Below are 26570 nucleotides of genomic sequence, written 5' to 3' on the forward strand. Positions count from 1 at the left end.
AAGGACCTGGCTGCAGCATGCAGATTGGGGCGGGGCTGCACGTGTCGCCCCGCCCCTTACCTACTCTGATTGGTTCCATTGTCTTTCAAAGGCATACTTGATAGAAAATGTGTTTGTAGTTGCTGTAGGAAGGAGTATGCCATTTAAAAAACTGGAAAAGCTTTGCAGTTTCACAAAGCCTTCATTATAATGCATAGAAGGGGGAAAAAAAAACATTAGGATGAAACTCGCAATGTCCCTGATATTGTTTTGGTAAATTAAGCTGGTCTTTAACGCACAAACAACCCCACAATATATCAAAACAATTAGTTGATTATCCACAGCATGAGGGCCAGGTCTTCAGGTAGATGAATGAATTATGAATAAGGCTAGATTTATTTATCATTCTGATTATTTCATATCACCATAGAAAGGAAATGAAAAAGGATGTATCAGTAACACGACAAGACATACTTATAGTTACAGAAGCTGTTATTGGTCATGCAGTTGTATGATGACTAAATGACACTGCAATAGGCAAATGTGTCTGCCGTGTTATTTACTATTTATGTGCGTGTATGAAGCTTTCATTTTCTTCACTACATTGCAAAGCATAATATCAGATTTTTGCTACACTTTATTTCAGAAAAACAATCTGTTCCTCGTGATTTTTAAGTGATGAAATCGAGAACTTTTTCTGTTCATGCCATGATTCAGAAATAACGCGCCTGGAGTCTGTTGCTATAGTAATGAACGCAACTTTCACGCGCATCTGACTTGCAGATAAACAGCGCGTTTTTATTTCAGTGCTCTTAATGTTGTGGTTATTTCAGCAAACAGTTTAGTAAATGCAGCTTAAAAGCATTAAGTAAAATTGTGAACTGTGCTCAAGCACTTTATGTCCTTGAATAAGCGATGTTTTAATTATGTTACCTTTTCAGGTGCGACCAAAATAAGATTTGATAACATTACATTTCGACTCATTTTTAGCTCAAATTGTATCCAAAAATCTCACAGCCCCTGCGGTCAAATATTGTGATTCACTTCATGAAGTATTAAAGGAACACGTCGAATTTTTGGGACTTTAGCTTATTCACCGTATCCCCCAGAGTTAACGTTAGATAAGTCCATACATACCCTTTTCATCTCCGTGCGTGCCGTAACTCTGTCTGACGCACCCACCGCTAGCCTAGCTTAGCACAAAGACTGGAGGTAAACCGCTCCAGCTAGCATACTGCTCCCAATAAATGACAAAATAATGCCAACATTTTCCTATTTACATGTTGTGATTTGTATAGTCACAGCGTGTACAAATAACAAGGTCACATGAGACACAGCCATTTTCTAACCGTATACATACTGGGAACTATATTCTCAGAAGGCGAAGCACTGCTACTTCTGCGGAGTGATTAGTGCAACACTCTGAGCGAACTCTCTGCTCCTCACCACGGGGCTTCTCAGGTGATGAGAGCAAATCAGGTGCTGAGTAGCAGTGCTTCGCCTTCTGAGAATATAGTTCCCAGTATGTATACAGTTAGAAGATGGCTGTGTCTCATGTGACCTTGTTATTTGTACAAATATGTACACTATACAAATCACAACATGTAAATAGGAAAATGTTGCCGTTATTTTGTCACTTATTGGGAGCAGTAGGCTAGCGGTGGGTGCGTCAGACAGTTACGTCACGCACTGAGATGAAAAGGGTAGGCCTATGTATGGACTTATCTAACTCTGTGGGATACGGTGAATAAGCTAAAGTCCCAAAAAGTCGGCGTGTTCCTTTAAATCGGGATCTCCGCGACCAGTTTCGTGACCAAATCTTTTGAAACGATTATTTTAAATGAACTGGTTCACAATAACATTCATTTGTTAATTCGACTGATCTAGAAGATTAAAACTGCAGTAGCTAAAAATTCAGTGATTCAATGAGACGAGACGGACATAGCTAGTTAACAAAAAACAATTGAATTTGTCTCAGATTGAGTGTGCTCTAGAGTCTAGACTGAGCTCAACCTATTTAAGCGCTCTTATTTGTGTGGAAAAGACATCTCTCTTGTATGATGGGATTTGCTCATCAATCCAGGCACTACTCTAAACTACACCAGCTACGAACACATTTTCTATCATGTATGCCTATTGAAGACGAATGAGCCAATCAGAGTGAGTGCAGCCCCGCCCCGATCTGTATGCTGCATCCAGGTGAACTTTAATTTTTTTCCCATCTCCCCACAATGAAACGAGCCGTCCAATTAGATTCCAGCTTACCCGAGCCGCTGCTGTTGCACAAAAGTGTGAGAGTGGTGGCGCTGTTTTGAAAACCTGTGTAAACACCAAAGAAATCTATTCCGGAAGAGAGAAGAGAATGGATGTTGAGTTCTTGTTATCATTGTGTTTATGAGAACAGATTTATTCTTACATGTTTTCAAAGGACAAAAGCGCTCTGTGTGGACGAAAGGTAGAGAAAAAGATGTGTTTTCAAATGTATGTGGATTAATGTAGGATTTGTGTTGTTGACAGCTGTGTGTGAGAATCGAGAAGAACCCTGGCCTTGGTTTCAGCATCTCAGGGGGAATCAGTGGACAGGGGAACCCCTTCAAGCCCTCGGACATGGTAAGACCATTTCACTCTCTGTTTTAAAGGACAGAGCACAATGAATATAGTATGCTAATTTCTGCATTTGGTTCTCATAAATGGCATTAAAAGGATGCTTTATATAGAACAAAATCAAAGCTATCTCTCTTCAGTCAGTAAAGTGTGTCTCTCTGTAGAGTTTCCATGGAAACATGCGCTACTGCAATGCACAACCTTGCACACCAGCTGACTGCATTACCTTTTAACCTTTTCATGTCTTGGCAACATTTGGTGATAGTTCAAACAAAAGTGTTTTGTGATTTAAATGTTGTCGATATTCGTTAAGTATGTGCATAAAAGATATTGTACATCTGTTTCACGTGTTAGTAGTTTTGATTAGATTGAAATTGTGTCAATTTGCATGAAAAAAGTGTCGTTATTTTCTCCCATAAAGTTTTCAACTTAGCATAAAGATTGCTTGTGTTGTAAATTGTTGCTTTGGGGATCTTCTAACAAACCGAATCCCCGTGAGCTCTGATGAAATGATGTAAAGTTTGGTGGACTCTCAATATGTGACGTCAATAAGACTTCATATGTGTGCATACTGATGGGTCCCACATGTAATTTAAATATGTATGCTTTATAATCTCTGCCTTGATTTCAGCAAAAAAAAAAAAACACCGTCACTAATGGATCCTCTAACTTTAAGAAATTTTTTATTAATCATATGTTTTACATTTACTTTTTAATTTAACATTTACTTATTAATTGTAAAAGGCAATTTTATAGATACATGTAAGTATTCTATAATTACTTTTGAGTTGAGGAAAAAGAGAGAGAGAAAATCTAAATCCAGATTAAACGGCAAAGATTCTAAACCATAGTCACCATGTGGTTCCTAACCTCATATCACTTTTGACTTATAGGGTATCTTTGTTACTAGGGTACAGCCTGATGGACCTGCCTCCAACGTTCTACGACCAGGGGACAAAATTCTGAAGGTAACACTGTTCTCCATCACATTGTCCCACGAGCTGCGACAATGCATCCTCCGCCACACTGCAAGTGGAGGGCTTTGCATGTGGCATTAAATGTCCAGTGTGTATGTGTGTGTGTGTCTCAAACAAGTGAGCATGGACTTCTGTTGTTATGTTTGTCCAACTTTGACATGAGACTGTTATAACATTTCAAGCTGCCACATGTCTTTTAAGTCAATTTAATGGCATGAAATAATTATATATTTTAAATTGAATTATGAATTTGATGTATCATACATTACTAAATATTACTAATCAATACAACCAACTACCTCAACTTGACATTTACGTTTATCAGATTGAATCTGGTCTTGATGTAGTGAAATGTATCCCTTTACCTCCCAATAAAATAACTACTTAAAGTGCCACTATTATGCTAGTTGAAAGGTTCTGTTTTGGAGATTTTGTTTTGGAGGTCTCCTACAAAATATTTACATGCATCAGTTTAATTTTCTCATAATATACATTGCATATTCAAAGAGTCTGAAAACGGTTAATTTGAAAATTGTCTCTCTAAACCCCTCCTTTCCACTAGCCTACTCTGCTCTGATTGGTCAGATGGTCCAGTCTGTTGTGATTGGTCGACCGTAATGACCTTTGTGCACTTTGATCTTTAAAAATGTACAGACCTTTTACTTTCACAAATAGCTATATTACATATTGCATAAAAGGTAATAATCGAAAAATCATAATAGGGGCACCTTAAATAAAAATGCATATATACATATGTATGCACTGTTCAAAAGTTTGGATGGTTTGATAAAATAACAATAATATTTTTTTTTTTTTTGGCAAAGCTAAATTTTAAGCTGTCATTTGGTGCATAAGAAACATTTCTTCTTAATATCAGTTGAAAACATTAGTGTATTTTTTGTGGAAATCATTTTTGTTCTTTGATGAATAGAAAGTTGAAAATAGAATAAATAAATAAATTCATAACAATTAAATTAAGTCTTTATTGTCACGTTTGATCATTTTAATAATGCATTAATATAAAAAGTTTAGAATAGTAGTGTATATAATTATTTCTGAACAGTAACAGGATGATGACCGTACAGTAACAGTACAAAGACATGCACATGTCTAAATTGTGATCCAGACAGCATCAGTCTGTATGTTTAGCATAAAAGCAAAACGTCTGGCATTGCTGCCTTTCCCTGTAACGGGGCAATGTGCCTAAATAACTTTATAGGAAGTTATTGGGCTGTCTCTGGTTTTGTGTGTCGCTGTCAGTCGTCTGCAGAAAGCAGCTCCTTCTCTTTCCACAGATGCAGAGTCTAAAAACCAGCTTCCTTCCACCTTCTCTCCTTTTACAGCATGATCTCCTTTATGCATCTCTTTTCTCTCCCTCACAGTGTATATCTCTTCTTTATCCTCTTTGAGCTAGGCCTGTTCCCAGCCCTCCTGTGCTGCCGTGCCTGTTCCTGCCCCCCCTCCCTCCTTTCCTCCCTTCCTCTCCCAGTTCATTTTGTTTACCATGTGCTTCATTCTTGCATTGCAGGCCAACGGACATAGTTTCTTACACATGGAGCATGAAACTGCAGTGTCTCTTCTGAAGAATTTCCCGAAAACTGTGGACTTGGTAATCTTAAGGGAGAGCACAATATAAATATTTTTATAGCTTAAAGACTTCTCAACCAGATGGAACACAGGAACTTGTACATCGTCTTTTTATCTAGGAACAATTTTGCCAATTGCTGGACCAATGGCAAATTCCAGTGCCAAATGTACACTAGAGGACATATCTAATAACGTTACATATGGCTTACACATTCTACACCAACATACATTTGTTGAAATCTTTTTCGTTGATGTTGTTGATATCTCAGCCTGTGGCTGTAAGTGGGTGCATTTTTTTCCTGCTTATTTATATGGCGTATTATTTTGTACCTATTTTTCCTAGCAGCTTTTCAGTTTTATCTTGGAGCATGAAAGCACATCTGCTTTTAAGGACATTTACCCACCATAACACTGCCTCAACTTTGTAAATGCCTTGTGTAAATATATACATTTACAACTCAAATGTGATTAGAGCGTAGAATGTGAATGAAAGACACATTGATGATTTTTCTAACGCACTGGCGAGTTTTTGTAACAACCTAGAAGAGATATCCTTCTCACGAAATGACAATTTAGGGAAAACAACAAAAAAAGTCCCCTTTTAACATTTCTGTATTTGCACAAATCAAATGACAGAAAAGATTCCCTAAGCAATATTTCCTCCGTTTTTGAGGTTTTCCTGCAGCGCCCTCTATCGGCACACATGGATTTCTCCTAGCTCAGATCAGGGTGGGTCTTATTCATTCGCTTGGTAATGAGAATGCACATTTCCATGTTTTTTGAATTCGTTTGCTGCCAGGAAAAGTTTATTGGCAACAGTTTTCTATATAAAAATGTACTTTCATATCACATACTACAGCTTAAATGGAAAAAGAACGCAAAAAAGCTTAATTCCAGTTGCTTTGATGTTGTTAAGCTGCTTTAAGTTTTTTAATCATTTTTTTTAATGGGACAACAAAGGGAATTCCTGTCATAATAAAACGGACTAGAAACGGTGTACACATGTAAGGCTTTACTGATTAGAGCATGCTTTCACTCTTAAACTTGTTTTATTAGGATGCTTATTAGGGGTCTATGTGTTTTGGACAAACTGTTTTTACATACCCATTGTTTTGCATCTCTTTTGGCATTTTTCCCCCCTTTCAAATCAGTCATTATTGTGAAAACAGTGCCATAATATCCCTCCCAAAAAAGAAAGGAAAGAAATCCAAGGCATGTCTCAAATGTTGCTAAAAATGTAGCATTTAGAGGGAGTTTGGAGACTTTTGGAAATGCACTCTGAAAGACCCCGAACACAACACGCACTGCATTTAGTTTCAGAGAAAGATCGAGTATTAAAGATTATCACGGATGATGCAATTAATTGTTCAAATACTATTGTGAAAGAACATTTGATAATGATTATTTTTACTAAACGTTTTCAGATAATGGTTTCTAATATATTGATATTAGCTATGCTCAAATTGTAAAATTTTATAAAGAACACAGAACCAATGTATGGACAGAGAGTCAGATTGTGAGGGAAGGAAAGACTAGAAACACATATGTACAATTCTTTCTAAAGTAATTGTGAATTTGTGTCATAAACATATATGTATATGAATATACAAATGGTCATTTTTGTATGTGTTTAAAGACCTATTGAATATAAAAGGTAATATATGGTACTATTTAGTCTAATTGCAGTATTGATGTAAATAACTATGAATGGAGACATTTAAATAATTTATTCCAATAGATTGTGAATGTACTTAAAGCTTTCTGCAGTATTAAGACTTACTGAACTTGAATGCCGTTTCATTTTTGTGCAAAAAGTAATTATATCTAGAATAAATTATTCAATTTAGTTCAAAAGAATTAGTGACAATTTATCATATCATTTATTTGCACATGCAAGTTTACTCCTTCCGATTTTTTTCTGTATTACAGCAAATATGTAATTGATGACATATTCTGTGTCTAGAATGCATTTTGCAGATGATATATGTACATATTTAAAATAAATTTTAGTTACAAAAAATAACAAACCTGTATAAAAAGGAGAAGAAAGTCCAATGCTGTTCAGCAAATATTGGAGCCATTTTCGGCTTTGGAGTACAGAATTTTTTCAGTATCTAAGAGGTGTTTTGAATAATGTATCTTTATTGTACAAATAATAAAAATGTCACTATTGTTACTACTGGTCATCCTGTGGTCCTTTACAGACGATCAAACACAATAACCAAAACTCTTAATATTCATCATTTATTACTAGTGCTTTTATAATGGAAAATATAAACATTCACACTGAAAAGCATTTATAAAGTTTAAAGCTTGCACACACTTTTTTAATTTATTATTAATTTGATTTCCTTTTGTCTTAATTTCATCACAAAGCATGCCGATGTGCATTTATAAAATATGTCATTACAAAATTCTGTAATGATTTTACAATGACATTTTTAAGGGTAAAGTGGCAGGTGAGATGAATTAAAACAAGATGATTTATTTTTTTGTCTAGTGTATTTTATACGGTTATGAAGTGCAAATAAAAGTGTTATGGCACAAGAGTTGATCGCTTATCACCGATGGTTGAATTTATATTAAACGTGAAAATTATGTTGGAATACGACCTCGGAGATACTCGAGGACAGCATCTGTTCCTTTACTAACGATGGCAGCTCTTGGATTACGGAAAGGATTCCCATCAAGCATTAGAGCCCTAAAGACATAAGATAAATCATATGATCATGTTAAACTAACTGTCAAGTCTGTAAAGATCTGGTTTTGTCCAATTGGAAAGACTGTACATTTGTTCTCTCTGATGTAAAATATGGATTCTACCCAGACTAAAGTCCTCAGTTTGCTAGAATCAGAAGGAAACATCAACCTCACCTCAGACTGGTACAGTTGCCAAGTTCTGGTGGCACTTGCATGATATCATTGTTGGACAGATCCAGAGTAGACAGACTTTTGAGGGTCTTCATTTGGACAGGATCAATGCCTCCAACTTGATTGCTACTGATTAAAATGGTCTCAAGGGATGAGATGCGGTACAGCACATCTGGGAATGACTTAAACCTAAAGATAAATGTAAATAACCATTTAGACCACAACAAACTCAGAAACAGTTATATCATATATATGTTTAGTAACTATTCTGTAAACGTGGTAATGGTAGAACTTGCCTATTAAAAGACAAAATAACACTCCGCAGCTTGGTTAAGCCTTCCAGCTCCATTGGCAGTGAGATCAATAGATTGTTTCTGAAAAAACATTTAAACAATCATTAGTTCAGTGCACATGGTAAGGTGTCAATTTGAAGTGACATCAGAGGTCTTGTTTAGAGTATTCAGTATTTTATTCAGAGTAATATTCGTTAAGTATGTATATTTTGTATAAGTAACCAAATTATCAGAATTGTGTGTTATCAGAACACAAAATATCTGAACTCAGAGATTTGTCCTTTAAAACTCAGAACCTAGAATTTACCAGCCACAAGATAATTGTGCCATCTTGGAAATACAACACTATCGAAAGTGGTCAAATGTTGCTGGTGTGACAAACATTTGAGAATTAAATCTTGAAATTGGAGCCTTAAAAGGCATAAAACTCGTTTAAGGATTACCTGAGATCTATATGTAGAAGCTGTTTCAGTTTGGAAAAGTCCACTGGAATGGTTGTTAGCTTGTTAAACCCAAGATTAATGTCTGCCAGGGTGTCCTTTAACTCCATAATTCTACAGGAAATGAGAGAATTCTTTTAACTAAGCATTGTAAATGTTCAGTAAATCTCTGAAATGGAATGGCCATTGCTGTTACTGTACCTCGGTGGAACTGCCGTCAGCTGATTTTTGCTGAAGTTTACGTTGGACACAGGACTATCATCAATGGCGTCAAATACGTCATCTGGAATGGATCCCTCATGTTTCTCGCTAAGGAAAATGGCAAATCTTCACTGTTAAATGCACGAATTCTTGCTCTCCAAGTTGCTTATGAGGAAGTTTTGTTACCTGTAGTCTAGCGTTTTCAGAGTTTTGATGGCATGTACATTGATTTTAGCTTGGCTTGGAAGAGTCATTGCTGTTTTTGGCTCTCCTTTCAAGCCCCCATCAGGTTGTTCTACATTTCAAACATGACAAAAACCCACAATGATGTTACAAATAACCTTCTTTGTCTTTTTTATAATGTATAAATCATTTAAAAATGATATTATACTCTACAAATCTTTACTTGGAGTTAGACATACCTTGTATTCGACTTCTGAGATATTTTAGGAGTTCACCAGTTCCTTTCTGCAAAGAAGATACTGTTAACAGTTTCTTATGCATTTCACTGATGACTTTTCTGGTGTTGTCTCATAAGAACGAAGGAGGACAGACAAGCCGTTTACTGATGGGATATGTTGAACACTCACAGTCAGAAGGTCTCTGCGGATTGCCCTCAGTGGATTGCCCTCCAAAGCCAAAAACTTCAGCTTAGGTAATGCGCCGAGTCCACATGGCAGACTGTTTCACAGAAGAGAGAGAATTTGAATGACTTACTTTCTTCTGCAGAACACAACAGAAGATATTCTGAAAACTGTTGACCATTGACTTCTGTTGTATGGAGAAAAAGAAGAAAAAAAGACATCTCAACATATCTTCTTTTATATTCCACAGAAGATAGATAGAGAATGGCAAGAGGGTGAGTAAATGATGGTGGAGGATACATATTCACTATCCCTGTAATTCATAAGATAACTATCTGTTTTTGTTCATTGAACAGTCATGTTAAAGGACAATTCCGGCGCAAAATGAAACTAGGGGTTAATAACACATGGGTAACGAGAGTCGACCGTTCTCTGGGATGTGTTTTCATGCTAATCGAATGTACTTATTATTTTAGCTCGAACCACTGATTAGCTTATAACGCTAGTATATAGGGCATATGGTAAGTAAAAAAAAAAAAATCGCTAGTTAATACCACTAACAAGGCTCATAATAGCCTCACACTAACACGGTAGCATAATGAGGGTCCCTACAAACCGAAGCATTGAGGACTTTATAAGTGTACAGACAGTTTAATAATAAGATACTTTATAAAGACAGTACACTTCCCTTATACAGGCAGGAGCCATCATTGGAAAACAGTCTCGATCAGTCGAACCACGAACGCCGTGCTACGTGAGCTGAACTGTGACTTGGAATCTCATATGGTCTGTGAAAACTTTCCAGATTGTAGCGTTTCATTTTCTTATCGCAGCCGGGAAAATCACAAACACGAACCATTGTCTTCTCTTCAATATGTACACGTACTGTTCGCTCACCTTATCACAACTTCTGGTTCGTTCACATCTCACGTGTCAACGCATTTTCCGGCAACAACGTTTCACGCGAGATTCACCTCTCGGAGTGAAAATGCTTGAGCTATGTTTTTGGTAAAAATATTGAAAGTATGGGGCCCCTTCTCCCCTTGTAGTTAGTCAGTCATATATTTTAATAAACAGATATAATTCATGCATTTCCATGTAATTAGATTTCTTTCACAAACGTAATTCCTATCGACCAGCTCATTTAGCATGGCGTTCGTGGTTCGACTGGTCGAAAATTTTTTCCAATGATGGCTCCTGCCTATATATGCGAAGTGTACCGTCTTTATAAAGTATCTTCTTATTAAACTGTCTGTACACTTAAAGTCCTCAATGCTTCGGTTTGTAGGGACCCTCATTATTATTCCACCGTGTTAGTGTGAGGCTATTTTGAGCCTTGTTAGTGGTATTAACTAGCGATTTCTTTTTACTTACTCTATGCCCTATATACTAGCGTTATAAGCTAATCAGTGGTTCGAGCTAAAAGAATGGGTACATTCGATTAGCATGAAAACACATCCCAGAGAACGGTCGACTCGGTACCCATGTGTTATTAACCCCTAGGTTAATTTTGCGTCGGAATTGTCCTTTAAGGATCAGAATACAGAAAGTCATACATGTTTGGAAAGACATGAACTGACTGAGTAAATAATGACAGAATTTTCATCAGTTTAATCTACAAAGAAGAATTTTTAGGCTGTGCTCTCTTCATCTTATGGTACAATAATTCTTAAATATTATCCAACTGATGTGCAGATCTGTATTGCTTGAGTAATAAAAAGGATAATAGTCCATAATTTTGTTTCCCAGTGGAATGTGATATAAAACAGTACTAAATTGTACAGTTATATATGCAATAACATAATTATGTCCAGCACCTGCTGACGTCATTGTTAGTCAGATCCAGGCGCTCCAGGCCTTGCAGTAGGGTTATTTCTTCAGGAAGGCTCTTCACCTTGTTATCTCTGAGCTCTAAGAAACTGAGAGAGCTCAAGTGCTTCAAATGGTCTGCCTCCAACACCTCAATCTGGTTGTTCCCACAAAAGAGGTCCTTTAAACATATAAACAGCCTTGTGTTAGTCTTTCTCTTTTAAGACAATCATAACTTATTCTACCACATCAGTGGTTTTGGTTTACCTTGAGTGTTTTACAGCAGGGCAGTTCGGGAAGATATCGTAACTTGTTGTGTCTTAAGTAAAGCTGCTCGAGGGACTCCATCTGAGCCAGGACGGGAGGAATGCTCTCTATTTGATTCTGCGAACAGTCCAGCAATCTCAGGTCTGTGAGGGTTAATAAAAGAAGGATGAGTTCACGGGTTAACCAGTAAACATGATTCGCATCTAACCTGCGATCAAAACATAGCCTACTTTTCATTTCACTGATAGCAGGAGGGAGACTCTGGAGCTTGTTGCAGGACAAATTCAATTTCACAAGACTTTTCAGGTTTGCCAGGCTTTCTGGAATATCCAGTAGATGATTATTGGAGAGATCCTTTTAGAGGGAAGAGCAGGAAAGAACTAAATATTTGGAATACTGAAGTATATCATTCATAGCAACATCTTTGATTTCAACAAATGATCATACTGCAGTGGATTATTTCTTTCTTTCTTTTTTAAAGAAAGAAAGAAATTAATACTTATATTCAGGACACATTAAATCAAAAGTGATAGTAAATACAATATATAATGTTACAAAATATTTACATTTCAAATAAATGCTGTTCTTTCTATTTATTAAAGAATTATGCAAAATATGCATCACAGTTATTACAAAAATGTTTAGCAGCACAACTGTTTAATATGAAATGTTTCTTGTGCTGCAAATCATGTGACACTGAGTAATGCTGCTGAAAACTCAGCTCTGCAATCACAGGAATAAATTACATTTTAAAATATATTTAAAAAGATAAATAACATAAATAAACAGAGTAATTTCATGTAATATTGTTGGTGAGCATAAAATACTTATTTCAAAAACATTTTTAAAAAATCTTCCCAACACCAAACCTGGTAGTGTACATTGATGTAAACAGAGATATCAACATTATTTGATGAACTAGGCTTTTATGATGCAGTTAGAAGGCTATATGGCCATATACTGTAGTTTGTTTCTGGTCAAGACAAGAGGTCAGTCACTTACCAGGTCATCTAAATTAACCAGGTTCCCCAAATCCAGAGGAATATTTTTGATGAGATTCTGTTGCAGATGGAGACATCGCAGGTTTGTAAGCCTCCAAAGACCCAAAGGTAATTCCGTCAGTTTATTGTGACTGCAGAGAGGACCAGGTATTATGGCACAATGTCTACACTTTAAATAGGTTTATATATTGCTTTGTACAGAGTGTTGCCTCCATCCGTACCTCAATATGAGCTTCTGTAGTTGTTCTAAATCTCCAATAGAATCTGGTAGTGAGCTTAGTTGATTGTCATGGACCTGGGAAAAGACACATAGTTTACAATTTACACCTTCAAAATACTAAAATGTGAAATATTTCTATTTGACTTGCTCAAAAGTTATGCTGATAATTTGTAATTAATAAATTTAATAGAAATATTTTTTTACTAATGGTCTCAGACTTGTGGACCCAACTGTATATACTATAATATAACAAATAGCCTATGTGGTTTAAACTTTAGAGGACTAGTTACATTGCTTTAAACATAATATAGTAGGCCTAGTCATCTATGTCCTTTAGATTTATTTATAATACAAAATAAATAGAATGAAAAGTGTTGTCGTGCAATTTCAAAACAAAATGAAATATGCTGAAACCTACATCCAAGACCAGCAGGGCAGGGAGGAGTTTGACGTCTTCAGAGAGACTCTGGAGTTTGTTGGAGGACAGCAGAAGTTTGGTCAAATCTGCCTGTTCCCACCACCGATCTGCAGCTCCAAATGACAAGTTCTGCTGAGATTCCTGAGGAGTGTCTAGATTCAACCTCCACACACTCTGAGGAACTGAACCCAAATAACATGATGTAGAATTACAAAAATACACAATTTTAATCATAGTTTCACCCAGTGTACCATTGTTGCTACAGCTGTTGGTTTTACTGTAACGTTAACGTTAGATTATGATAGACTCATTCAAACTTTTTTTGAACAGAAACAAACAAAATCATTGACATTTTCCATGACATTATAAGACAAATGTCATTATGTGCATTACATGTCAGTGCCACAAATTATGGCTGCTTTTGGTATTTTTGTGAGGTTAGTTCACTTAAGTTCAATAGTCATTTTCCAGTAACTGTTACCTTCAGTTAGACCGCGCCCGGATAGATTGAGTTGCCCGCTCTTTCTAGCAGCTTTTAGTAATCCAGATGGGACAGGACAGTCTTCTTTCTCCTGTCTGAATCCTGCTCTAGAGTCCACATGTGCTCCTCTTTTGAAACGAGACATGAATGCGATGTTATGCGTTTAACCATAGACGCGTTTAACACCTGTAGTAAACATGAATGAGGTTGGTGTTGTGAAGTAAACTGTCACATACCTAACCTTAAACATGGCCTCCAATATTTAAAATAAAAGTCCCAAGGAACGAAAAAAGTTCTAACGTTACATGGCATACAAAATTAAAATTAAAATAATGAAAATTGTATTAAAAATTTAAATATAATACATTTATTTACGAGATATTCAAATATTTTCTAACCGTATAAATATTTCTAATTTAATAGAAACCTTTTGTGTTTCGGTGACCCATAGAGATACAGGAAACATTAATTACACATTCAGCTCCAAATAGCCAGTAGCAGTTTTAACATTTCTTAAATGTTACAAATGTTCCTCCGTTTGCTCATGCTGTGTTATAACTTATAAAGCTTTATATATGTAGCTACAGTGGTATCCAATATAGTATGATCAGCAGATGCTGCTACTTTATAAGTGAACTACAAAGACAACAGCTGTTATGCTGCCATTGCGATAAAACCACCCATTTACAATAAAGAGATGGATGGATATAGCTATACAGTAATTTAGATATAAAATGTATACATTTTTTTTAATTAGATTTATTTAAGTCTACAAGTCGGTGTTTTAATAATTGCACTAATCTTAAGGTAATAGGCTGTTCGAATCTAGTTCAAGCTTTATGTGTACAAATGAATGTTACATTACTTTCAATAATTATTATACAGTAACACAGGCTTCTCTTCTCTCTTTTTCTTTTTTAAGACTATATGTTTAAAACGTTCTTGTTATGCAAACGTAGGAAACATTCCATTTGATCATTCTGCAAAAATTATGGGAAGGTGAGGGTTATAAATAACGTTTTTGCGCGAACAGTTTTAAGATCTTGATTTTATTTGTTCATAACTTTTTTAACGTAGATTGACCTAATTTGCTACCAAAAAGATTGACTGACACTTGACTAACTGCTAGTGGGTCAAAGTGTCTTAAGATCTAGTATCTTAACATAATAATGGCTATGTGTATGCAACTGGTCCATATCTGAGAACGTTCCCTGTTAGCTGGGACCGTGCTTCTTCAGGAACACGTGTTAACTTACAACGTGAAACCTAAGTTCTTCAAGTTCATTTTAAAATATGACCTCTTCATAAACTTAAAGGGATAGTTTACTTTAAAATGAAAATTCTGTCATCATATACTCACCCTCAAGTTGTTTCAAACCTGTATGAATTTCTTTCTTCTGCTGAACACAAAGGAAGATATTTTGAAAAATGTTAGTAACCAAAAAGTTACCAGGTCCCATTGACTTCCATAGTAGGAAAAAAAAATACTATGGAAGTCAATGGGACCTGGTAACTGTTTTGTTACTGACATTTTTCAAAATATCTTCCTTTGTGTTCAGCAGAAGAAAGAAATTCATACAGGTTTGAAACAACTTGAGGGTGAGTATATGATGACAGAATTTTCATTTTAAAGTGAACTATCCCTTTAACTGGATAATAACAGATCTTGACAAAAACTCTCCTTCAAGTTCATTCTAAAATATGATATCTTCATAAACTTAACTGGATAATAACAGATCTTGACTAAAATTTAATCTTGGACATCTCCACATAATTTTCAAATAACACCAGTCAATGAAAATACAATTTTGAGAAAAAAAAAAGAAAGAAAAAAAAGAACAACCCAAATTTTTATGATGCTTGTTTATTTAAAATAAGAGACAGTATTTTGTAATACTTGAGCAGACGCACTGGCCTGGCAACTAAATATTAGTTATATCTCAATCATTTCATTAAGAAAATACAAACAAGAAAAAGCAGGCTAAACATTAATGCAAGACATTCATGTGTCAGCACATATACACTGATATGGTATCTGAACAACATATAAAAATACATTTCTCAAAGAAACATCAAATTACAAAGCAAAAAAGTGAATACTATAATAGAACAGACATCTAAAGCACACACTGATGTGAAAAAGCTGAAGGGGTGATCTATTATATAAATGATACAAAATCTGCTGGAGGTCCATCCATTGTGGACGTTAGACAAGACTCTTGTTAAGCCCCATTTGCTTGGACTTGAATTTCTATAAATGTTTAATGAATGGTTATTTATCTCAGTGTAGGGGTTCACCCGACTACAATTATCAGTATGAATAATTTTTGGAATTTACAATCAGTTACTACCACAAAGAAAGGCAAGCAAATTGTCACCTTTTTTAAGATACAGTTTGAGAACATTGTTTAGTAAATGGAATTTAACATTTGCTTTGCAACAATACTAACAAAATGCAGAGCCAAACGGTTTTTAATGTTGCAACAGAACAGACTGCACAGGCACTGGAAAGATATATTTCTCCCCCAGATATGAAAGTATTACTGAGTGTATCAGAATTCAACAACTTATTTCAACTCAGTGACTAATTATCAGATTGGTTAAAATATTTTGGATTTTATAAGCATGAGCTGCACTATGTGCTGTTGATTTGAGAATGCAAAAGCAAGAAAAACCCCACTAAAAGACACATTTTCTTCTGCTTTCAGTCTGGGGAGAATATGAGGGAAAGAACCTTTTCAATCCATTCAGTAGTAAAACTCCAGTGCATGTTGCATTCAACGGCATGATAGTAGTTAAAGAAAATCATCAAAGAGGAAAATACTAGACACAGCATATTCCCTGATATGGCATGTGCCTTCAAGTAGTTCATAGCATAATAAAATGTTGGTTTTAAATGCTGCAATAAACATTGTGCAATAAATATGTAACAGGCAAAGCATATGCACTGATATGGCTATTGCCCTCAGCAATTTTAGAGTAGAATAATACAAATGGCCATGATAATGAATCAGCTTTGTTTTAAACTCTAGCTTAAAGAAAGACTTCAGACAACTCTTCATGGTTCCTAATTTAAGACGGTCCTTAAAATCTCCCTCAGAAATCTTATCAGCCGTACTATGTACCATTACAATCACAGATAAAATGCAGTGCTATTGCTTAAGCATATCGTAGCTTTAAATTTGACATCTTGATTTGAACTTGAATCACCTATAGATATATCGGTACAGGTATGAAGGTCAGAGTCAAGAAGAGATGAAGTTGCTGGCAGACCTGCTACAAAGCCAACAGAGACACCAGGGAGCTCACAATGGACATCAGCAGAAGTGAGGATGAGGACAACACTGCAACGGAAGAGAAACCAATGCCCGTTATAATCAACGAATCTCTTATTTGCACTGTTAGTTATGATGAAAGCATTTGTGAGAGTGCAGAAATCGAGTATTAATGGCGAGATCACTGCGTTCATGCGCTCAACAGACATGTCTGTCATTGGCTACAATGCTCATCACTGCAACATTTCATGCCACGATTTAAATATAATGCTATAGATCTAAATATGATGCCATAATCAACACATTTTGTTCATCTCGACAGCTGTAAAAGTAGAAACGTAGTAAAAGTTTTAGAGAGAGTTCCACGTGTAATACTTATTTCATAAGATGTTAGCCAATCACAGCGGTGGGCGTTAACATTGAAGTCTCAAAGCAGACACAACCCTTCCAACAGAGTGTTCAAATCAGAGGGCTAAAATCAGGGTAGAAAAAGGCCTTTTATTTCTAAATTATGACAATTTTTAATTTGAAAAATCATACTAACATTATAAGTGTCCCTCAGGAAACATAAAAAAATGCAATTCATGACCCCTTTAAGGTTTTGTACGTACAAGCCAGTTTTCTCTTGAAATTAGTGCGTATATGAATAATAGTAATTATTATTATTCAATGTAAAAGCTTTACCATTAATGGGTTCTTTCCTGCTCTTTAATGAAGAATATTTATTTTATTTTAGTCTATTTAATGAATGTATAGTATTACATTATTATTACATTGACAAAATATATCTATATATATTTTTCTTTCTTTATTCTTAAAAAAAAAAAAAGATTATTATTATTATTTCCACTTCCTTTTTTTGTATATATTTATGCATTTGACAGACACTTATAAAATGTATCACTTGAATGAAATTGAACTCGCTTTGGATCAGTTCATGCATTCTCTGGGATCCAAACCCATGACCTTGGTGTTGTTGGCACCATGCTCTACTGTTTGAGCTACAGGAATGCTCAAACAGAATAGGACTGCTCTTTTTATTTAAAGTTCCTGTTAAGGCAATAAATAAAAAAAACTAAACACATTATAAATGTTAGAAATGTATTGATAAAACACATTACAAAGACTGTGAACTGTGAAGTACTGAATTGTGGAGTTAGACCGTTAAACAGTTTTTCACCGTTGCAGTGTTCAGGATTTTTTGGGCGGGCTAAAACGGTGGCTCGATGACGCACTGGAGCCCCTGAGCTCCTGGCCCCGCCCCTACTGTCGATGACGCACTGGAGCCACTGACGCTGGCCCCTCCCCTAACAATGGAGCACATTCACATCAGTTTTCCACTCAATCGCGAGTTTGTCAGTACTATTAGTTACTACAACCTACAGTTTGCTAGCTAGCGATGCCTTCGTCACGGAAATGCGTACTACCTGGATGCGATCACTTATAGAACAGATTGGTATTCGTATTTAAATTTCAGAAAAACGACCATATCAAGAAGAGGTGGATTAATTCTGTGAAGATCCACTTTAATGGAGAGCTGAGGATAAACACCAACACCCGCCTCTGTAGTGATCATTTTACACAGGATAGTTTTATAAACTTTCGTCTGAGACAACTGGGATTCACTGATAATCCGCTGTAACTGGTGAATGTGGCCGACTATCTCCCGCCTCGGCCTTCATGGTTTCAGTGCAGCCAGCGGACACGCCCCCAGCGTTTGAGAGCAGAGAATACTGTTCATTTTTTCAAGATTTTGATAGCTTATTTTATCATTCAAATTTGGCTGGGTGGCTAATAACACATTTTCCTGCGGTGACAAACCCAGAACACATACTTAATTTTGACTTTACAGGGACTTTAATTTATTTGACATTTTAGTCAGAGTGTGTGTGTGTGTGTGTGTGTGTGTGTGTGTGTGTGTGTGTGTGTGTGTGTGTGTGTGTGTGTGTGTGTGTGTGTGTGAGAGAGAGAGTGAGTGAGAGAGAAACGCATATAAGATGACACAGGACAAAGAAATATAGGCCTATGCAGATTGGCAGTACCTGTTGATGTGGCTGAACACTCCATGGCTATCACAGCATCCAGGTAGCTCTGGCCAAGCCACTCCTCATAAGTCTTCTTCTCTCCCACACCAATTAAAGTGATAGTTGAGTCCTTAAAAATTAGGTCGGACCCCTCATAAGCTTTGGAGTCAAACATCTTGAAGCCTGAGGCAGCATTAACTCCAAAGAAATTCTGAAAGATGCAAACCAAAAAGTCAACCTCCATTTTCATACTACCCTGAAAAATAACATTTGGCATAAGCTACCTGGGCTTTGTCCAGAAGGCCAAAGATGAGGTGGTGGTTAGTATCGGGTCTTATCATAACAGCGTGAGAAGGGACACGGGCCAGGTTGCACCTAGTGTATTGAGTGACTTCAGCACGAGACTCCTGAGAACAAAGCAGCTGAAATTCACGGGAATCCAATTGTTCCGCCCAAGATTCAGTATTGTTTCCTGGAAAATAAGAATTCTGACATGAGAGAAGTACTAGAGACTTTAACACACACATAATTATTATATTGCATTATAACTGGTTAAAAGTATTCATGAGACCATATAATGCATTATAAAGTGTATTACATGGCAGAATTACTGCATTAAAATAGGTTTATAATGTATTATACATTCAGGCTTTAAGTAAAGTGTTACCGATTTGGTTAAATGAAAGGTGCTATAGAAAATAAAATGTATTCTTCTTATTATTACAGTTATTTTTATTATTATTAAAGATTATTATAGAGCCCACAGCAAATTAGACTTCCAGTAAGGCCTACAAATTGATATCATGACTGAACATCTCTATAAAGACGTTAAGTTTTTGTTTTTTTTACTAAAAGCAAGAGAGAACTTCTGATTACCATCTGTGTTCTGAAATACAGTGGAATGCTTGACAAAGGCCACATCACCATGATTTTCAACAAGGCACCTGGAAATATAAACAGAGACCATGTTCAAATATTTGTTTGTCATGCAGATTCATTAGCACCAAATCTTTCAGATCTATTGTGCAGTGGATTACCTAAAGGCTCCGTCGTAACCGTCGTACAAGTCCTTGCCTTTTTCACACTTGTTCTCACCACTGGAGTCTCCAATGCACTCCTCACACAGGTTACTGGGGAAACCATTCTGATTGGCTCCAGGTACACAAGATGATTTAAAGAACTCCCCGGCAGCTAAAGGCATATTTACACAATTTGTGATAGCTTTTATTAATGACAATAAATACAAATAATCTGGAATTATTACATTATACATACCTTAACAGATCACTAGGTTACAGAGAGAAATAAATGTTACTACTGGCTATTTGATTCACATAACTTGTATTTATTAGAGCAATGTGTTTGCAAATATTTAATCATGATATATCCAGCCTTGACCCTAAAGAGAATAAGCTGTTAGGACAATGGATGGATGATCATAATATATATACTGTAGATCAGCAGTGAAAGTACTTCTATTCAGCATTCGTTTCTAATTTAATACAAAATGAGTGACACTTTACAATAAGGTTTCATCTTTTAACATGAACTAAGAATGAAAAGTACATTACAGCATTTATTAACCTTAGGTCATGAAAGAATATAGTTCAAGATATACTAATCTTTTTTTTTATCAAGTTGTCTGTTAACATTAGTTAATAAGCTGTGAACGAACATGAACTACAGAGCCCCTAAAGAGACATGGTGAAGGAAAAAAATATATATTGGAGGAAAAAAAATATTTTGCAAGGGAACACAAAGGTTTTATGAGTGAAGGCAAAATCTCATATTTTTTCCATCACTATGTCCCTTTAGGAGGTCCGTACATGAACAAGCAATGTAAAATCGTTTTTCTAATTTAATAACATTAACAACGATTAATAATGCTGTAAAAAATGTGTTGCTAATTGATAATTAAATTTAGCTATAGCATTAACTAGCGTTAACTAAGGAGACCTTATTGTAAAGTGTTACCACAAAATGTTTCATTTACAAATTCAAATAACACTTTGAGTGAAACATGTAACTGAAACATTTAATTTTGGTCTCAGACTTTGGGACCCCATGGTATAAGACCACTACATGTCCTACCTTGGGGCACTTGGCATGTCTCCGGTCTGATGATGCCTTTTTCTATTAGCAGACCCATGGGAATGTTCCAGCCTGCAGTTCTGCCATAACCTGTGTGACAAGAGCGCTTGCTCTTGAGGTCACTGAATCTCTGGATGTCTCTGTTGCTCTTCCTCAGCACAGCCACGGCATAATAAATGCTTCCGTCAGTGTCTCCTACGACAGAGAATCACAGTGGCTTGTGAAAATGAATCATCAGTTATGAATAAAACAGCTAATGTTTCATCAAGCACTGCTGAAAATCTTTCCCAAACACAAAGTAGTTACCCAGTGAGCACATTTTGAATATTTACTTTGTACTATATTCAGGTCATTTCATATAAAAAGTATATGAAAGCATATGAAGCTGGTTAAGTCAAAGTACACTGACAGTGTATGGCGCTAACCTGTATAGCTTTCTCCAACAGCAGGTTTTAAACCAAAACTCTTTCCCGCTGTGTAGATGTAGCCTCCATCAAGAGTGATGACATCAGCTTCCTTGTTCTGGAGGAAAAGAGTCTCATTCAAATAGAGCACAACTTTTTCACCTGCATTGAGTTTATACAAATAAATTTCTCTACGGATAAAATAAACGAGATTTTTCGTTTCAGAACTTGACCGTTGCACTCTATTGCAGGTGTTATTCAGAAAAAATGTAGAAAAAAGCAAGTATGGATAAGATGGTTTGGTATTTAAATGACTTGACTGGCATACTTGTATTTTCTTCAAACAGTCTTCCACAGATGTGCCATAGACACACTGAATATCAGGAATCAATTTTTTGCTTTTGAAAGCCACAGCCATGTCCGCACATTTTTGCTGCTCTCCATAAGACAGGACACACCATCGAAGTTGAGAGGGGACATCTATATAACACACACACACACACACACAGATATAAGCACAATATATGCAAGGAAGAAAATGGAAAAATTTTCATTGTTTGATGAAGATGCGGAGATTCACACCTGAGCAGTCCATAGCTCTCAGTATGTCATAGTATCGGCCCATCCATTCGATATAGTTTTCATTTCCAGCTTGGATAAATGTGGTTGAAGCGTCGCTGAACAACAAGTTTTCCCCATTAAAGACTGCTGACGAGAACATGGAGAACCCAGACTTTTTCTGAAGAGAAACACAAACACGTTTAAATGAAACCGTACGCTGCACAACAAAATAAAATGTACATTTTGAATTTACTCTATTAGAAAATAATGAACGAATCCTAATGAAGTCGAAAACCTTCCATATCACTAAAGGATCATACCAGTCCCTCATGCAACATGTTGTAAACCACCGAACTGCTGATGTCAGTGTGGACAACAATCCCCCTCGATGGCACTCGAGCCAGATGGCATTTCTCATAATCACTGACTGGACTGCGCGTGCCGTCCCGACACAGGAGCTGATAGTCTTCAGAGAGCAAGCCGTGAGCCCATGATTCCCCCTTACCTGACACACAAAGTTAAAAGATGTATTATTAACTTCATATACAGATCACAATCTATCAATTATCCATAACACAATATTAGAAGGCCCCCAACTTGCTATATTAACAGAACTATAACTATACTGTATTCATGTTAACAAATGGGACCTTTTTATTATTATTTATACTATTATTATTTGTGACCCTGGATCACAAAACCAGTCATAAGTTGCACGGGTATATTTGTGGCAATAGCCAACATTACATTGAATGGGTCAAAATTATCGATTTTCTTTTATGCCAAAAATCATTAGGATATTAAATAAAGATCATGTTCCATGAAGATATTTTGTAAATTTTCTACCGTAAATACGGTATATAAAACATTTATTTTTGTGAGTGAATGCAGCACAATCGAGAACATAAATGGACAACTTCAAAGGAGATTCAATGTTTCAATTTTTTTACACCCTCAGAATCCAGATTTTCAATAGTTGTATCTCTGCCAAATATTGTCCTATCCTAACAAATCATACATCAATGGAAAGCTTATTTATTCAGCTTTCATATGATGTATAAATCTCAATTTCAAAAAATTTACCCAAGTGACTGGTTTTGTGGTCCAGGGTCACATTTAATTTACATTAAGTGTTAATTTATTACATGTTGTTTTATTAATATTGTTATATTAATTATATTTATATTAATATAATAATATATGAATAATATATATTTTTTAATCATTCTGTGGCCCCCTTGGAAGTTTGGTGAGGCCCCCTGGTTGAGAAGCACAGACTAGACAACACATTTACCATCAGTATTCTCGCCTACAGTGGTGTGCTTTACAAAGGCGACTTCACCTGCATCCTCAGCCAAGCACCTGTGAAGCCCAAAACATCAGTTAACTGACATACTGAGAATATTTCTCACTATTAAAGCTGCAACTGCACCAGATTTCAGCGTAGTATGACGTGACAAAGAATATGGTACCTGAATGCTCCATTATATGCATAGTATTGCTCATTGGTGCTTGCATCACACTTAAAATTTCCGCTTCCATCTCCCACACAGAGCTGACACAGGGATGCAGGATCGTTTTTAGCCCCCGGGATACAGCTGGCCTTAAAGAAGTCAGCAACCCCTAAAAAGCCAAGATAATCCACAAGATACTTTTCCATCTGAAAAAGGCAATCTGACCATTTTTGATACGCTGCACCAAAAGTAAAGGAGAACCTTGAGGGATGTCACAGCCCACGGCAGACATCATCCCAGAGTCAATCAAATACCCTAGAGGGATGTTCCAGCCAGCTGTGCGGTTCTTCCCGGTGTGACAAGACTTCTTCCCCTTCAGACTGTTGATGTTGATGGCTGAATTAGTCTTTTTAACTACAGCAACACCGTAGTAAGTTATTCCTTTCCCTATGGCCATTAAGAGAAGAAAAACATTTATGACTTTGTTAGTCTACATTTTTTGTTGATCTAAAAGTTGAATTTTTCAAAAAACAATGGATGGTCCATAACATCAGTACTTGTATTACAATGTACATTTATTAAATTTTAATTAGGCTATAATAAAGAAATCAAATACAGATACAGGCATCATCTGTTAATAATCAACCTAATGTTGCTGCTGACATTTAATGATGTCCTGGTAACACTTTAACTAATATTAACTAATGAGCCATTATTGTAATGTATTAACTAACATGAACTGATCATAAGCAATACATTTGTTACTGTATGTGTTCAAATTTATTAATGTTATTTAATATAAATACAGCTGTTCGAATTCTGTTCAAGTTCTCCCCAACTAATGTTAACAAATACAACTTTTGATTTTAATAATGTATTAGTAAATGCTGAAATGAACATTAACGAAATTAATAAATGCTTTAGACGTGCAGTTCATTATTAGATAATGTTAACTGATGTAGTTAACTAATGTTAACTAACGGAACCTTATTGTAGAGTGTTACCTGTGTCCTTAATCAGTCTTTCCAATTCAACAGAGTTAATTGGTACAACTTGCATAATCTGGTATCTTGAAAATAAGAACATTGATCATACCATCTGCTCCAGATTCTCCAGCTGCAATTTTGAAGCTGACTTGCTTGCCAAAGTTGTATATGTCTGAAACACTGGCTGAAAAGGCATCAACTTCTTTTTTCTGTCAAAATCAATATTAATCACAAATGCAACTTAGTTATTCAACAGGCTTTTACATTGTTAACAAAATTATGATTTCAGAGACATTTTTGTAAATTATGTGATAGCCTATTTATAAGCCTCCTAAATGCATAGATGGATGACAGACAGACAGACAGATTGACAGACTTACGGTGAGTTTTTGAGCACATTCTGCTTTAGATGAGACACGGACGCACTGTATCGCTGGTCGAATTGAAGCACTGGTGAAGGCCTGAGACATGGCTTTACATTTGGATTCCTCCACCTCAGAAATAGTGCACCACTTTATTGTACTCTGTCCTGACACTGCACGAAGTAATGTATAATATCATTATCCCCTCAAAATGTTCTGATTTCCAGCTCAGAACGCTGCTAACATTAAAAACATAATAGCGTATAGGCTACATATACCTGAGTGGGATGGGGAAAATCAAGTTTTTTCATCATTTTAAGTTTTAAAGGTTTCTTACCATAATGAGTGACTGCAAGCAGAACACTTAGAAAAGCCCAGGTGTCCATCTCTGCCTCGAGAGTGCGCAGATGTTGTTACTGTACAGTGTGTTACTGTTGCTTTATATCTGAGAGTCTGTTGCAAAGTCCAAAACTCAGCCCTTTGACATAACTAAACGGTAAATGGTACCTTATCATAAACGATATACCTCTACGTGCAGTCACATTAGAAATTTATAGACTATAATATGACTAGACACGAGGACTCAAAACGACACGTCCAAGACGGGCGGAGGTCCAAGGTGCACACAGAGGGGTCTTTCATTCTTGGAAGCTCCACCTTTTTCCATAAGAGAATGGAAAAGAGACTGAATCAAGTGCAGTGTCATAAATCCAGGTAATAAACCCAGGTAAAAACTTTTAACCTAAATAAAATTACTATTTCAAACGAGCAACTTTCGTCAAACATGGCTAGTTTATATATTTTGTTCAAACTGAGGACAAAAAGCGTCACTTTCTGGTAAGCTGCAAAAAGTCGGTTTAAAAATATGTAGGCTATATAATTTAATCTAAAATTGTCCAAACATAATACTTTCTCTAGCAGGCTATGAACAAAATATAGACTTCAATCAACAAAAGTGAAAATGCATCCGGGACGCAATCACTTTTATTTTGGCTGCATGACTTACGGCTTTTGCATCCGTTGTAAAAATAAATCAAAATGTTAACTGTCATAAAGTGTCACACCATTACACAAATCGGCTTAGCTCTTGCCAAGGGTCGGGGCATAGTGAATGTGACTTCTTAAATGTTTTACAACAGGAAGGCAACATGCTTAACGACGACAGATATAGCAATAATACAAAAATACTGCACAATATATTGTGGCAGTGTTTTAACTGATCTGATCTCCAAGACTTCTAGAATATTGCTTAAAGTGATAGTTCACCTAAAATGAAAATTCTGTCAACATTTCCTCACCCTCATGTTGTTCCAAACCGGTATGAAGTTTCTTTCTTCTGTGGAACGCAACATAAGGTATTTTTAAGAATGTTGGTATCCAAACTGTTTTGTTTCCAATTGACTTCCATTAAAAACAGCTGGAGAACACTGTCACGTAACGTTACATTTACCTCAGGAAAGCCATTTAATGACCATAGCACGTTGGCTAGAAAAAAAAGCCACAGAGGATTATTTTGCCAAATATGTGCATTATATTTTATATTTATTATATGTTTACATATATATTGTTAAAATATTATAACATTATTATAATAAAAAACTTATTATATTTAATTTGAGTTTTTTAATTTTTTAACCTTTAATAATAATACCAGCTGACAGGGCTCTGTTTACAGCAGTAG

At 35.9% G+C, this 26570-nt stretch overlaps 3 protein-coding genes across 4 annotated transcripts in view; 1 reads left to right on the top strand and 2 right to left on the bottom strand.

The window, feature by feature from the left end:
• The window catches only part of lrrc7 (leucine rich repeat containing 7), a 180587-nt gene extending 173554 nt beyond the window's left edge, over positions 1–7033 (top strand). For both annotated transcript variants that reach the window (XM_079629141.1, XM_079629140.1), the window contains 3 exons: positions 2497–2589; positions 3477–3551; positions 5089–7033. In XM_079629141.1, coding sequence (XP_079485267.1) covers positions 2497–2589; positions 3477–3551; positions 5089–5196 — 276 coding nt within the window. In that variant the 3' untranslated portion in view covers positions 5197–7033. The remainder of the gene's footprint in view (positions 1–2496; positions 2590–3476; positions 3552–5088) is intronic.
• Positions 7034–7308: 275 nt separating this feature from the next.
• lrrc40 (leucine rich repeat containing 40) lies at positions 7309–14010 on the bottom strand. Its single transcript, XM_079629142.1, has 15 exons — positions 13733–14010; positions 13252–13433; positions 12835–12908; positions 12615–12744; positions 11843–11966; positions 11613–11755; positions 11354–11526; positions 9543–9633; positions 9375–9420; positions 9139–9247; positions 8953–9060; positions 8755–8865; positions 8315–8392; positions 8022–8207; positions 7309–7848 (listed from the first exon to the last, which is right to left on the bottom strand). Exons 1-15 carry the CDS (start codon positions 13875–13877, stop codon positions 7743–7745), a joined length of 1806 nt encoding a protein of 601 aa, XP_079485268.1. The 5' UTR covers positions 13878–14010; the 3' UTR covers positions 7309–7742.
• A 1575-nt stretch (positions 14011–15585) lies between these two features.
• Positions 15586–25546, bottom strand: meltf (melanotransferrin). Its single transcript, XM_079628013.1, has 16 exons — positions 25227–25546; positions 24908–25062; positions 24637–24736; positions 23803–23988; positions 23560–23710; positions 23382–23449; positions 22408–22592; positions 22109–22265; positions 21855–22006; positions 21548–21644; positions 21123–21317; positions 20069–20222; positions 19908–19975; positions 19316–19503; positions 19050–19242; positions 15586–17076 (listed from the first exon to the last, which is right to left on the bottom strand). Exons 1-16 carry the CDS (start codon positions 25273–25275, stop codon positions 17009–17011), a joined length of 2166 nt encoding a protein of 721 aa, XP_079484139.1. The 5' UTR covers positions 25276–25546; the 3' UTR covers positions 15586–17008.
• Between the last annotated feature and the right edge of the window lie 1024 nt (positions 25547–26570).

Source organism: Phoxinus phoxinus (genome assembly GCF_949152265.1).
Source record: "Phoxinus phoxinus genome assembly, chromosome: 11".
Lineage (NCBI taxonomy): Eukaryota > Metazoa > Chordata > Actinopteri > Cypriniformes > Leuciscidae > Phoxinus > Phoxinus phoxinus.